Here is a 14,868-nt window from a genome sequence, read left to right as displayed (position 1 = left end):
ACCGGCATCTTGTCGGGATACAAACCGACTACAAGCCGTCGACGGTTCCATCCGACGTATTTGGATGCGACCACCCATGAGGTGGTCGTAAACATCCTTTTGCCTAATGCGGCTTGTGCAGCGAGTGGAAAAGGACTGCTGCACAACCAGCATTAGGAAAATGGATGTTTGCAAACTTCATGCACATTGTGACAAGCAACACATGGTGCCTGCCGCAAGGTGCATGGATGTTTTTGGGGGGCCACCACTGGTGCCCCCAGGCCTCTTAGCGGAAGCTGCAAAGTGATGTGGGCCCTGCCAGGGGCCCCCAAAACCTGTTTCCATCTGCCTTTCTATGGCGGTCAGACCGCCATAGAAAGGCAGACCGAAAGGTACATCGTAATCCCTGTGGTGGTGCCTGAGAAGACATCATCCTTATTGTAGGGATTAAATTCCGACCGCTGGGCCGACGGGTGAACAGCAGCGGTCGGTCCCTCCGCATGCTGCCTCCAACTGCCACATCATAATGCTGGGGGCGCAACGCAAGGGCAGTTATCGGTCCGATTGCAACTGTCAGGCTTTCGGTTGCGATCCGACCAACATCGTAATCGGGCCCATAGTGCTTTCTTTCAATTCGTTTTTCAGTCTTAACCATAAGTCCTCCTAAATCTTCATGTCCAGGTGTTAAAGGAATTGTTGCAGTCTAGTTGTACGGACCAGTGACTTCTAATTGGGTTACAACTTCTGCAATGCTAGTTGTATTGTAACCTCAAAGCTGTTCAGTGACAGAGAGCATATCCTGAATTCGGGTTCTGTTGGTTCACAGGAGGTCTTGTATTCTTTAACCACTCTAATTTAAATTGAAAAGTAATAAAAAGATGAGGCCATCTTTCAATCTTTAAACAGAGGACTGCAGCTTGACATCACCATTACCTACTATTGTTTGGTATTGTTGTACATTTTCAGATACAGATCCTTCTAGAACAAGTTTTTTTTAAATATCTTGTTCAACATTATCGTTAAGACCTGAAAATGTGTTTCCCCTTCGGCTAATTTCTCCCATTTTTTCATTCCAGTGATGTTTAATCATAGTCTTGTTTATCAAGGGCCCAATGGGGTCCATTAGTTAGAGTAACTCCTATCTGTTAAGAAAGATTTTCTGTTTCATAGACTATCAACATGAACATCCTTACCAGTGGATCCGCTGCATGCTTTATGTTTTCACTATGTGCAAGAGTAGGTGTAACCATCCTTTCAGCTTAAGGTCATCCCAGAGTTTCACATTAATCAGTCCAATTAATTTCCAACCTTTCTTTCTTCATTCTCAATCAGTGGTTGAAGGAGAACTTCACGTTCTTGATCTGTATCTGGTTTTTAGCTATACCATCAAATAAAATAACTGCTTACATAGCAACAGACAAGTCATTGTGGAATAAACTGTAGCATCTAATGGCCTATGGATACCATTGCTTATATCATGCTTCAGAATTGCCCATTTATCTAATTAAAAAGCACTGATTAAACCTTCATCAAGGCCGTCAATATCTGATATGTTCCCATTCAGTCATGCATAATCCTTTTTGTTGAAGGGATAGTTATCTAGTTACTTACCTTTCACCATCCACATTCCTATACCATGCTTTGTCTATCACTTCACTGACAAACGCATACAGGAAGAAAGTATCATTTAAAAGAAATCACTTACCCCGCTACCACAGTGCTTCTGAGGATACAATTGCTGATTCTTTAACCCCCCACCAACTTCCTCCTGAAATGCCCATCGATAGAAATATACATCACAACAAATCCTCTTACTATGATACATTGCATATAGCAGTGGTTAGATCCACTGGGTGAAGTTGGTTGATGTTCTGATGTGACTCCTCTTCTGGTGTTCTGGTGGGTGAAAATTATCCAGGTTCTGTCTGTCTGAAAGGGGCAATAGTCCAGAACATAAAGGTTCTGCTGCAAGGGTCCTCTAGGAACATTGTGTCACAAGGTAAGTAATATCTTCTCCCACTCTGTACACATGTATACAATATATCTCTTTCTCTCTCTTTAGCAGACTCCATAAACACTTGCAACCTACCAGTGTATATAAGTATGCATTGCTCTCTCTCTTCTTCCCTGTCTCCTTTCTCTCTCTCTCTCTCTCTCTCTCTCTCTCTCTCTCTCTCTCTCATCTGTATGCCCTTTCTCTCTCCCCACCTCTTTCTGACGGTCTCCCTGACTAACTCTCACACATTAATTATGCACACGTGCACTGCAGCATACTTTCTGTGATGTTGTATTTGTGAACATAATGTCTCTTTATAAAAGCGTATTGTACTGTTTGTGTATATATAGTGTACCTCTGTGAGTGCCAATTATTGACGCAAAAGTTTTTTTCTCTCTCTCTTGCCGTGATCTATTTTTCTATCTCTCTCTTTCTCTCCCTCTGTAGGAGTTTTTTGGGGTAATACAATGACACAATTTTTTCTTCCTTCTCTGTTTCTTGTCTGTGGGCATGGGCTTCCAGCCCTGCACTTTATGTGCACCAAGGGCTGCACCCATGAGCCAGTCTTTACAAGCATACATTCATTCCATATCCTGGTTCTGCCTCCCCCGACGTCTGTTTCACTTCTCGCTTACTCCTTCATCTCATTTCTAGGTCCCTGTTTCCCAAAATAATTTGTAAGTTAAACTGGAACAAGCAGGGCAGCACGTTCCTGAAGGGAGACAACTCATGGACGCTGTTTCGAAGATGGAGCATAGATTTGTTGGCTTACTGCACGGTTTCCTATGTGTGTTACAACAGTCTCTTAGGAGTCCCTGCTTAGACAGGACAAGGCGGTGAGGCATGACCTGCTGACTGCTGGCTCCCTGGTGGCAAGTTGTTGAGGGCTCTGCGATGTTGCGCGTTACTGTATCGGATGTGCTGAGAAAGCCATGGGCATCAGCCCACACAGCAAGTAAAATAGGAAGTCCATGCAGTACTTAATTTATAAAAGAAATAAGTGCCAGAGCCCTCGTCAGGGGGCCACTTCAGCTCGCCCCACCCATTGCCACTGCCAGCACCCCCAATGACATTACAAACATACCTACTAATCATCATAGTCTTACAAATGTGAGAATTCAGACTATTCCATGCCACCAAAGCTATTCGAATGGCGTGGGTGGCGAGTATTAGTCATTTTCAATTTATATTGAATTTATAAACAACTTCTGTTATGCTTCTCTCTAAATAAGATAAACAGCGCCACCATGTGGCAGACTGCATAGGTGCCGGTGTTGACAATTAACTGCCGGTGCCAAGCACCGGCACAAATAAAGCACCGAGTCCAGGCCTCACTCCATACTGCATGTAGTGCATACAGCCAGAGTGCTCACATTTATCGGAGAATCCTGTGGAGACAGTGAGTCCTATGTCAAAAAAGAGGCTTGTACCATTTCTGTTGATCACCCCAGCTCATCTCTTATGCGCCATCCTGTGCTACAGCAGAGATATCCATCATAGGTTCAGAAGTACAAGAGATGTGTCCGATTTTCATGATAAGGATGGGTGAAGTGCTAGTGAAGTCAAGGGAATTTGAGGAACCCACTTCTCAGAAAAGAGCAAAGGCTTCCACTTAGCCCAAGGTGAACTTCACTTTCTACCCAACCCATGCTCTGCATCCAGATGCCGCCACCACCAACATGGAAGGGCAGGGAAGGGGAGCGGAGGAGGGAGGGAATTAAAAATAAATAAATTAGAAACACTTAAATCTGGATGTGGCGGGCTGGAAACACCCAGGCTCCTCTGAGCCAATCATAACGCTGCAATGCAGCATTTTGCTTGGTCTGAACGCTGTGGCTCTGTGCTCAGACATGGAATCGGATCCAGGGCATGTTCTCCACTCAGGCTGTAATGCAGCCTGGGTGGAGAGCATGCAAAGTGCGCATGACATTTTGGCTGGCCCAAGACAGCCGGCCAAAATGTCATGTGCACGTAGAAATTCCCTACCACTCCCCCAGCCTCTAAACAGGCCTGCCACACCGCCTCAACCTACCAACTGAGCCAGTAGTTTAAATAAAATGATAATCCCGTTGATAATAATTTTATTTTTTTGTTTTTAATCGCTCACACAGTGAGCAGTGGGGCGACGCTCCCCCACCTTAGTGGATGAGCCGTCACTGGTTTCATGGCTGACAATCTCATCTAAAGTAGCCATGATTTAGTTGCTTTTTGTCAGCCATTTCATCTTTCGACAACGCCAGAAGTCCCACCAGCTTTGTCAGGGAACATTGGTTATGTGGTGCTGCTCAAACAGCAGCAAGCAGCTGTCGAGCAACACGTGTGGCTATGCATGGTTGCAGAAACATTCTCACTGCTTCATAGGATTTCTTTTCTGTCTACTTTTATGAAACTTTCTTCTGGAATGGGCAGTGTCTACCTGTCAACTGCTTCCCTTTTTTCCACTTGTGGTACGACTTCCACTTAGTAGGTCTGGCTTTTGCCAGTACACCTGTCAAACATCCCTATTGTTACCAAGATACATAGAGTGTCTTTTGGGTCTGCCCGTTTTAGTCATTGACTTTCTTTAACCAGCCTCTTTCAACCATTGACTTGAGATTTTGTCAATCAAATCTTGACTCAGTACAGAGTATTCATCTACTACTATTGGCTGTTTTGGTGTATCCTTCCTCCTCCACTCAAGTGCTTGCACTGAACTGCCCTCTTTATCTGCTCCTGTTGGCACCCTCCCATGTGTCTCACTCTAATGTGCTAACCCTACTTGTGTAAGCATAAAACTTTGACCTGTTAGCTTTGTCAATACTTGATTTGGAATGAGACCCACAGAGACTGTACAGAGTAACCCAATGTTTTTACAATTCACAAGCACATGTACAAACAGTATAACAGGCTTGTCACTGTTGTTTTATGTGGTAAAACCATGTGTCATTCTATCCCGTGAGATAATATTCCACTGTTCCTTCAGTCAGTGTAGTTATATATTGCTCTTCCTTAGTCCAATGAAGCAACTTGTTATTTTTCTTTTAACCAGTGAAGTCATATATCCCTCCTCCTTTGTCCAGTAAAACAGTATGTTGTTCTTTCTTTATCTAGTGAAGAAACATGTCACTCCTTTTGTCAGGGTAGTAGTATGTCATTCTTCCTTTAGACAGTGAAGCAACAGTTTCCTCTTCCTTAGGTAGCGAATCAATGATAGTATATCATTCTTTCTGTTTCTAGTAAAAAAGTATGTTTTTTATCCCTTGGAGTAATATGTCACTCTTACTTTAGCCAGTGAAACATTGTCACTATTCCTCTATGAAATTAATGCAGTCACCTTTTTGATGTGTCATGCACTTAAAAAATCTTTTGATGCAGTAGGGCAGTGCATCCTTCTTGCTACATGCGAAAGAGCAGTGCGGTCTTCCTCCTTCATGAAGTAGGACAGTCTGCCAATCCTACAACACGCAGTGGGTCAATCTGCCAACCTTTTATGTCACAGAAAGTGTAGACCCCCCTTGTGCACTCCGTTGGCTCGTCTTGTCTTGATTGCAGAGACTCCCTTCATTCGTGTAGTGGGACAATCTGTCGCTCATCATTTTTGAAGTGGAGCCTTCATTCCAAAGTATACCCGGACTGCTTCAACCTTTTGTGAAGGTCTTTACACTGGCGACCTCCTCTTTTCAATGCATTGTGCTCCTCGCTTCCTATGTCTAGAAGATTTGGCCAGCTGTTCACCCCATCCTGCTTGCAGTGCAAAGCCATTGGCTACAAATCAGCCCCATACCAGGATACACAAAAGGCAGTGACGGCTGATCACCTCACAGCTTCATTGTGGTCAGCAGGGAATGAGGTGCTGGTGGGCAGTCAGTTTCCCATGGTGGTGGGATATTTTTTGTAAAATTACCCAATCTAGATTTAGAATGACTTCTATAGTGAGAATTGGAAACCAGTGATATTGTAAATGAAACCCTAACAGTGTTATTTCTCTATTCATGACATGGCCTACCCCTTACCCACCATCCTCCATTTTGTCTTTGTCTTTCTGTGAATGACACACCTTTCGTTTCCTATCAATGCCTTGAGTTGAATGTTTACCACCCATACATCCTTCAGTGATAACCTGTGCTAGAATTCTAGGAACCCAGTAGTCACATTTCTGGGTGAAGATCCATCCTGTCCTGGAAGTTCATTTATTATGTTTCTAAATGAACTCTGGCTCATAAACCACTCACTTACCTTCGCTTCGCACCCTGGATGCCCATTAGACACTAATGATACCGTCACTGGCAGGGTGAGGCTGAAGCGGTGTCTCTCCATTCTGGCCACAGTGAGCTCAGCAGGCACGCCTGACTAAATTAATTCATTGAAATCTGGCACTAAAATCTTGATTCTCTGCAATGTATGTACCCATGCAGGTACCTGAGCTTTATATTTCTACCCAGGTTTGGTTACCTGGGGGAGGTGAAATTAGGCCCCATCTTATTCCAATTGCAGGGATGATGCTCACTGGTGGGTACAGAAAGGCCACCGTTTCACCCGCATCCAACACCCATGGGTGGTAGCGAGACCAGACCTGCATGCCTCTGAATGTCCAGTTGAGCATGCACTGCTGCATGAGTTGTCTAGCCTAGCTTTCCTAAAAGTTTACCAATATACTAACTGGAGATGCACTTGCATATTTAAAGTTCTATTGTACCAATGTTTAGATTTTCCATATACCCAATCTTGTAAGTACTGGAGGAGCGACACTGGGGCCCCATCTCCCGGCACAATAACCCTTTTGTGAATGGCTGTTATATAGGAACGCCATGATTATGCCTCATTCAGATTTAAATCTGGCTTCACCATGCCAACATTCCAAAAGTCTGCCTATGACAGTGGTTGGCAGAAGAAATGCAAACTAGGATCCTGAACATCTCTTTGCACAATAAATGCTCTTGAATTAGGGAATATGCTCATATATTCATCTATCAAATGCTCTAGAGAACAGAAATACACTCCTGTTCTTAGCCAATGAGAGTTCGAGAAGTTGAAATGTGTACATTACTACAAAAAGGTAACATCTAGGAGCTAACAGTGTGGATGAATTATAACTATTGAATGTTGAAGAAGCTCTAACTATGTGACCCATGGAACCCAACAAGGGTAGCTGCAATTCGTATCATTTTGCATTGATATTCCGAGGGAGTGCAGCTTACGGTTCAGTGAGAGTTAAGCATCCTCTGAATTTTTTTAATTCAGGGATCAGGAGTGTAGTGGCAGCTCATGGTCACAGAGATGGTTGCAGCAGTTCCTATACATATGCATTTTGTAGCTCAGCAAATTCTAATAGCAGCTGAAAATGTGACCTTCATCATAATCCAGTGAGCTTTGCAATTGCTCAAAAATATTTGCACAGTAACGTCTTCAAAGAATACCAGTGCTAAAAATGTGAGCATCATATGGTCCAGCAGGGCTGCAGCAGTTCCTACATTTTTGCACATCGGGGTTCTGTCAGTTATCTACTTGCTAAGCTGGGGACTGACAGCACCTACTAGGAAAAGTATTTGAAGTGTCTGGCACGTCTTCTCATAAGAATTCGTCTATTTTAATATTGAGCGATAGGAAATCACCACATTGTGCAAAGGAGATAAGCGCTCTACTTCAAGAGGACCCTCAAGGCTGATGTGTGAAGGCCACCTCAGCTTCATACAGTAGGGGGACACTGCTGCATTGACAGACAAGTATCACAACTTTCATCCTCAAAAATCCATTGCTTCATCCTGGGGATGCCAGCACTTTAGCAATCAACTACAGGAGTACACATCAGCATTATCAGCTCATAACCACTATTGGCCAGTACCAGAAGACTCTGCATCTGCCAGAAGATAACTACCAAAGCAATAAGCTAGAGGATGGCACGGATCACTTTAACTTTCAGTCACAGATCACTGTATCAGGCAGAGTAGTTGATCTCTTCAGGCCCCAGTTGTGTGGCTCTCACTCAATCAAAGGAGATGACCATACCAGCTCCCAGCTACAGAGGTAATGGTATCACTCAGCGAAGATGACCACTCTACCTGTCAACTACACGGGGACTTGGCAATGGTCAGAGCAGATGATCTCTCGGTTACAGGTGACGCCATGGCTCATATGAGATGCCCTCTTCAGATTTCCACTGTAGATGTCCACTGCAGCAGGGCACTGCATCAGTCATTAAAGATGACCATTCATGCCCCTAAATGCAGGCCGCTCATCTCGCTGGGGTCTTTGGAACGCCACCTTTTCTCTGCTGCAGCAGGGCACTGAATCACTCACAGTAGCTGACCACTCCCGCCCTAGCTACAAGAGGACACTGTATCACTCCTCTAAGATGACCGCTGAAGTTGTCAGCTGCAGGGAACTGCATCGTTTAGAGGAGATGGCCAACCCAGCTCTTGATCTCAGAGCATTGTACCGCTTAGATGAGAAGGGGAATCCAATTCTCACCAGTTAGAAGAAATTACCACTCCAGCTCTTAGCGACAGATTATAAAGTACTAACCATTTTAGTTGTGCTATGAAAAATGACATACTGTCTCTCAGAAGAGAAAATCACCCTAGCTCTTGCCTGCAGAACAACAGTGGGCACTATTTTGAAAGGATGCCTGGATCTGATGCAGCTATTGACCTTTACCATCTTAATCCTAATATTAACTTGTCCTTATGTATTCATACAGCACAGATTTTAGGTACAGGAACACGTGAAATAATGCATGAATTGATGGAATATAGATGAAGAGGGAACGTCATTGAAGCAACGTTCACCGTGGGAGCCAAACCTAATGGAGGCAGCATTTACATGCAGTAGTAACCTAGTGGAAAAGATGCACTCATCCGAGGGGCAAAACATGATGGAGGCATCTTTCACATGAAAATGAAACCACAGGATTCAGCTGGGAAAGTACGCTTTGTGGAAGCAGTAGTTACATTTGGAGGAAACCTGACCTAAGCAACACTCACCTGGGGTTAGAACCTAATGTAAACACCTCAGAAGAAAACCTAATAAAGACAGTGCTCAACTGGGCAGGAAATCCAGGGAAGGCAGCTCTCACACAGATTGTTGCACTTTGCACTGGTGACAGCTTTATATATTGCTCACTGGCTGCTGACCTGAGGCAAATTCAATTTTGTTGAAGCAAATGTGACAAGTTTAGCCCAGAATCCATGGGTGCTGACTGCCAGGCAGAGATGCCAGTGTGTAAATAGCATAACTGGTATAGGACCAGAGCAGAGAGATGTATAGCTCTGCTGCCTAAAAGTGACACGGTCACCTAATGAATGAGTTGTGAACTCAAATAGAGCTACTAATTGATTGCCCAAGACTGATACAATACCACATCTTTGCCAATGGAAGTGAATAAAGAGCGGAATTATGCCACAGAATACCCACATAACTCCACGGCAGAGCAGCAATGATTGATGAATTGCCATACAGTTTGAGCTTAGACTAGAACTTCTAAGAATTTTTGGAAGTATTCCCCAAAACTGGTACCACCATTGTGAAACCATGCACATTTGCCAACCCGACAAACATAGGGAAGTTGGGTGCATGATTGTAAGAGCTCACCTAGCATCCTCTAAAGAGCTTATTGATTTTACATGAAAGTGCAGATTGGGTGGCATTATTGCAGGAGCTACACATCTCTGCATACAGTGATGGTTCCAGCAGCTCAGTTGATGTGCTCTTCTCATGACGTGCATTTGAAGTGCAGTCCAGCCCCATGTGCCCTATAAAGTACTTCCCGGCTGTAATATTCCCTATTTAGAAGTTATGGGTTTAACTTTTTGGTACACCTGCCCGTTTCATGTGTCCCACCTAGAGATCAAGGTGAGCGAGGTAAGTGGTAATGAGGGCCTCTTGGTTCCTTTCATCATTAGGAAATTCAGTAAGAGGAGCCTTTGTATAATAGACTTTACACCCTTAACCCATGCTTCTCTCTCCTATGCAGAGGGACTAAAGGCAAAGACATCAACACCATCAAATCCCTACGAGTACTGCGTGTCCTGCGGCCACTGAAGACCATCAAACGCCTGCCGAAGCTGAAGGTTCGATCCTGTTGAAGTGGTCTAGTGTGTCACTGGTTGTACAAGGGAGAAACCAGGGGAGGTGATGGGTGTGTTTGCATTCTTTAAAATGACTGCTGCTCAGTAACTGTCTCTCCTCTTTCTCTCCCTCTTCTCACCAGGCTGTCTTTGACTGTGTGGTGAACTCCCTGAAGAACGTCCTCAATATCCTCATTGTGTACATGCTCTTCATGTTCATCTTCGCTGTTGTAGCTGTGCAGCTCTTTAAGGGCAAATTCTTCTACTGCACGGACGAGTCCAAGGAGCGTGAGAGCGACTGCAGGTGAGTGAGCACCAACTGCGACTGAGGGACAGAGCAACTTCCACAAGTGGCTTCAGGTGATAGAGCACCCACTGGAGATGATATGGTGTGATTGTGTGGAAGACTTTCACAAGTGATTGAAGCTTTGTGAGAAGCTGAAGGACCCATGGGAATGAACATCATTGTGCTGGTGATGTACATGAATAACTACTGGCAGGTGAGCCAATACCTGCAGATAGGTGAGCATTAGCCAGCACTGAGGAGGGAGGGTTTAGTGCACTGACAATGCCTTAAAGTGGTTTAAGTACGTAAGCAACCTACATGAAGGAGCATTACTGTGCTGGTAAATTCCATATGTTTGAGTTTTCTCTCAGTGAGTAGGAGTGAGGGTTACTGTGCTGGAAATTTCAAGGAGGGATTGTGGATGTGTGAGAAATCCTCAATGAACTCTCCTTACTTAATTTAAGGCAACAGGAAAAGCACACATATTCTGTTACTTTGTAGTCTACAGTTCTGGTTGTCAATATTTTTACACTTTCTTGGCTATTCCATCAACAAGATGTGTTTGGTGAGTATGTTGTGGGAGTTTGTTTTTGAAAAATGTAAAGCTCTATAAAAGTTTCACAGACGCGCATCACGTCCAACGTCCAATTTTTCAGTATTGATGAAAACTGGTTCCTGTCATTATTAAGGGATGTCCATGGAGCCAGCGCATAACTCTAAATTTGCTGGATGGCTTATCTGTCATGTCAATGGAGCATTTTACTCATTTGCCATGATGGACATTCAACCATCTGCCCAAGTCTAAATCAGGCTCATAGTTTGGAGATCTACCTTTCCGAGCACAATCTAAGGATTACTAAAGTTGCTATTGTGGCAGATCCATGGACTAAGGGACTCAGAGTAGAAACAGATGGGGAGTTTCTCGGCTCTGAATGTTCGTCTCTACATGAAAGTCATATAAAATTTCCAAATGTCAACAACGTAACAATTTTTGGCGCTCAGTCAAACCTTCATCAGGATTGGTCTGTATTTACTACTCCTGGAAAGTATAATTTATGAGATTTATGATGTTCATAAATACTGTTCTTGAATTTTTAAGAGGATGGGCCTCAATAATGTACTTTACGAAGGAAGGAGAAGTACTGGGAGAGAAAGGTGGCAATAGGACGTGATGGTAGCTGTCTAGGAGTAATCTGCCTCTGTCAATTCGACGAGTGAGTCAGTAGAGTAGCTTGTCTGTTCCATAGAGCTTTCTGAGACTTTCATAATCAAACCTTTCCAAGTTACTGATCAATGAGTGTTCTTGGAGGGAAGCTTGGAAGCGGGCTTTGAAATACAGTCCTCTGGTTGGGTTGATGCTGCATAGGGAGATATTTTCTGGATGTTGATTAAAGTATAGAAAATGCACAATGTCAGACAGAGTTTCTTCTCTGTTGAAAGTGTTTGGTTGGATTAGTTTTTTTGACTTTCCATCAAGCTATTTCCGAGTACTCCTTCTATCAGAGTTGTGGCGGAAATGTCTGGCCAGGGTTGAAATTAGATTACAATGCTTTGGCGCTCCTTTTAAGGTTGGTTGAATTAGGGAAATAACGTGTCACAATGGTACTTAGTTACAGGTAGGCTTCCATCGAGATCAGAATTGTCTGGTCAGTGAAATGCATGTGTTCCTACACAAGCTGAAATTACCAAATGCTGCTTGACCAATGTAAAATGTGGAATATTAGTGCCAGATTATAAAATGTGACAATTAATTCAAGTGGCTAATCACATATTCCCCTATGTTCTTTCCTTCTGCAGGGGTCAGTATCTCATTTATGAGAAGCACAATGAGATTGAATCCCAGTCTAGACAGTGGAAGAAATACGAGTTCCATTATGACAATGTGCTGTGGGCCCTGCTCACGCTCTTCACTGTTTCTACAGGAGAGGGATGGCCCACGTAAGTAATGACAGCTCATTGAATCACGAGTTTGATAAAATATTCCATGTACCCCTCATGCCCTTAAGGGATATTCGGCAGTCATGACCGCATAATATATTCAAATTTTGTGTTTGAAAGGAAAAGACAAGGGAATGTGAACTTTACAAAACAACAAGTCCACTTAACTATTCTTTTTTTATTATTGTTTTCCAGAAATCTGCACATTTCTCGCATCTTAATATAAAATTAGACCATGTGCTCAACACAGAATTGCTTTTACAGACCATGTCCTCCTCATAGCCAAACCTCATGATCGTACCATCAGTGGAACATAGCATAAAATTATCCTATTTCGCCCAAGGACATTGCTGAATGTCTGCGGTTTGAAGAAAGTGTTGTCCTTGTGAGCCACTTTGCTGTGGAAGAGTCCATAGTACATGTCAGATTTCAGACAGCATAATGCACCCCATCATTATCCTCTTGTTGTTTTGTCATTCTCTAGTTCTCAAATTGCACACAGAAAATAACTAGCTTATTTTGTATTTTAGGGTTTTGAAACACTCTGTGGATGCCACCTACGAAGAGCAGGGCCCAAGTCCTGGCTATCGGATGGAAATGTCAATTTTTTATGTGGTCTACTTTGTGGTGTTCCCCTTTTTCTTTGTGAACATCTTTGTGGCGTTGATCATTATCACGTTTCAGGAGCAGGGAGATAAAGCCATGTCGGAGTGCAGCTTGGAGAAGAATGAGGTACTGTGATGAACTTCTGCCCAGAACATACATCATTTAATGAGCAAAGATTCATGGTCTTGATTCAAAGTGGCAAGAAACAGGTTGATTTATTTCTCAGGAATCTGGATATAGCGGAGCGACAGATGTGATTTAGATCTATGGTCCTGGATTTTCTATTGGGCACAGAGTAGGTAGAATAATGCCCAAGTTCCAATTAGGACCTCTGTATAGAACACAGTATAGAATTTGTGGGTGAGCTCTGGTCTGAACCCTTGAGAACACGTAGCTAATCAATTTCCTGTGATCCTCCTCAAGGCTTTATAGAATCGGAGGAATCCAAATTTCCATGTAAGCGATACTAGAGCTCAAGATCACAAATTATAAACTGATGCCATTCTGGAAGTTTGATATTTTACCTGTCTCCATACCACTAACAGGTGGTATGCATACACTTTCCATCAAAAATTATATTCTAAGTGGTTGTGAATTTATCAGATTATGTTGCTAGTGTTGCCTATTCACCTAACATTTTTCAAATAGTGTACTATTTTAATGTATTTTCTTAGGGATTTGTATTGTTGAACCAGTCTATGTGGCATCCATTTTAAGCATAGTTTCCCACATTGTTAACCAATATAGTAAACAATAGAAATAGTGGATTTCTAAGTGGCAAAAGTGCAGGGTGTATAACCGCTCACATAACACTAAATGTAATTCAGAAGTTGATACTAATGCCTAGTATGTCACTGGTTATTTAGCATTCTGGATAGGCCTTCTCACACAAAATGTGATCTTAAACTGAGCAGATTATTTATGTTTAAAGAAATTGTACAGACATACCGCAGCAGTTGTGAGGAATTTAGCTTGGACAAATCAAGGGACTCTTGGACTAGTTACTCCTGAACTTAATCTTGTAAATGGCATATTAATTAACCAAAAAACAAACGTTTCTGTTTATGTGAAATAATGAAATGGCTGCTTTTGGGCGGGGTGTTTTTGATGTGTGTGTGCTGTGCCGCTCCTGCTTACATGCAATTTTCCTCCTTTGTAGAGGGCATGCATCGACTTTGCGATTAGTGCCAAACCACTTACTCGGTACATGCCACAGAACAAACAGTCCTTCCAGTACAGGATGTGGAAGTTTGTGGTGTCTCCACCATTTGAGTACTTCATCATGGCCATGATCGCCCTCAACACCATCGTACTGATGATGAAGGTGAGTGCTGTTTTGTGCCAGGACTGCAGAGGGGTTTCTTTTGAGGCTATGCCCTTTATGCTCGGCCATGTCACACTGACCATCCTTCTGCTGCTGGTTGTGGTGAATCATAGAGGCTGTCAGCTGCCTGCTCCATGGTTACTAGAGAGTTGTATGCCCTTTGGGCAGTCACTGCCTCTTATTACCAGATACTAGTGTGTCATGCCATAAGAGAACAACTTTACCACGGTTTCAGATAAATGATCCATTTTGTGTTGATCAAAACTGAATTATTTTAACAATGTCATAAGCAGTGGAAAGGCAATCCAGTAGGACAGCTGCAAATGCACTCAGCATAGTCTTGTAAATTCCAGTAGACTAACAGAGGCAGGTTATAATGGGTATCTGGATTAAATTAGTGGAGCATTCCAGTAACGATTGAGCATATTACTCAGAAGTAAAATGTGATTCTATATAATAGCACTCAATGAAGGGTCCTCAATCTAGACCGGATGGACCACTATGGGCCTGTTTATGAGTAGGTCGGTTAATTCCGACCTATGCGTAAACACCTGTTTGCACATTGGCCAGAATTACGAGTCAAGTGTTATTTAATGCATTGATGATTATCGGATGCGCTAAACACCTCAACCTTCATTAAATTTCAGCAGGTCAAACCTGCTGAAATTTAACAAGGGAACCCCGTACTGTAATTACT

General features: G+C 43.1%; 1 protein-coding gene across 1 annotated transcript in view; it reads left to right on the top strand.

Moving 5' to 3' along the window:
* Positions 1–14,868, top strand: part of CACNA1B (calcium voltage-gated channel subunit alpha1 B) — a 1,091,759-nt gene that overhangs the window by 852,761 nt on the left and 224,130 nt on the right. Inside the window, exons 26-30 of the mRNA XM_086921120.1 lie at positions 9,924–10,020; positions 10,161–10,321; positions 12,101–12,241; positions 12,772–12,973; positions 14,007–14,171. Coding sequence (XP_086777246.1) covers positions 9,924–10,020; positions 10,161–10,321; positions 12,101–12,241; positions 12,772–12,973; positions 14,007–14,171 — 766 coding nt within the window. The remainder of the gene's footprint in view (positions 1–9,923; positions 10,021–10,160; positions 10,322–12,100; positions 12,242–12,771; positions 12,974–14,006; positions 14,172–14,868) is intronic.

The sequence above is a fragment of the Lissotriton vulgaris genome, chromosome 5, assembly GCF_964263255.1.
Source record: "Lissotriton vulgaris chromosome 5, aLisVul1.2, whole genome shotgun sequence".
Lineage (NCBI taxonomy): Eukaryota > Metazoa > Chordata > Amphibia > Caudata > Salamandridae > Lissotriton > Lissotriton vulgaris.
Note: the sequence above shows the minus strand (reverse complement) of the source record. Positions and strands in the feature narration are given on the sequence as shown.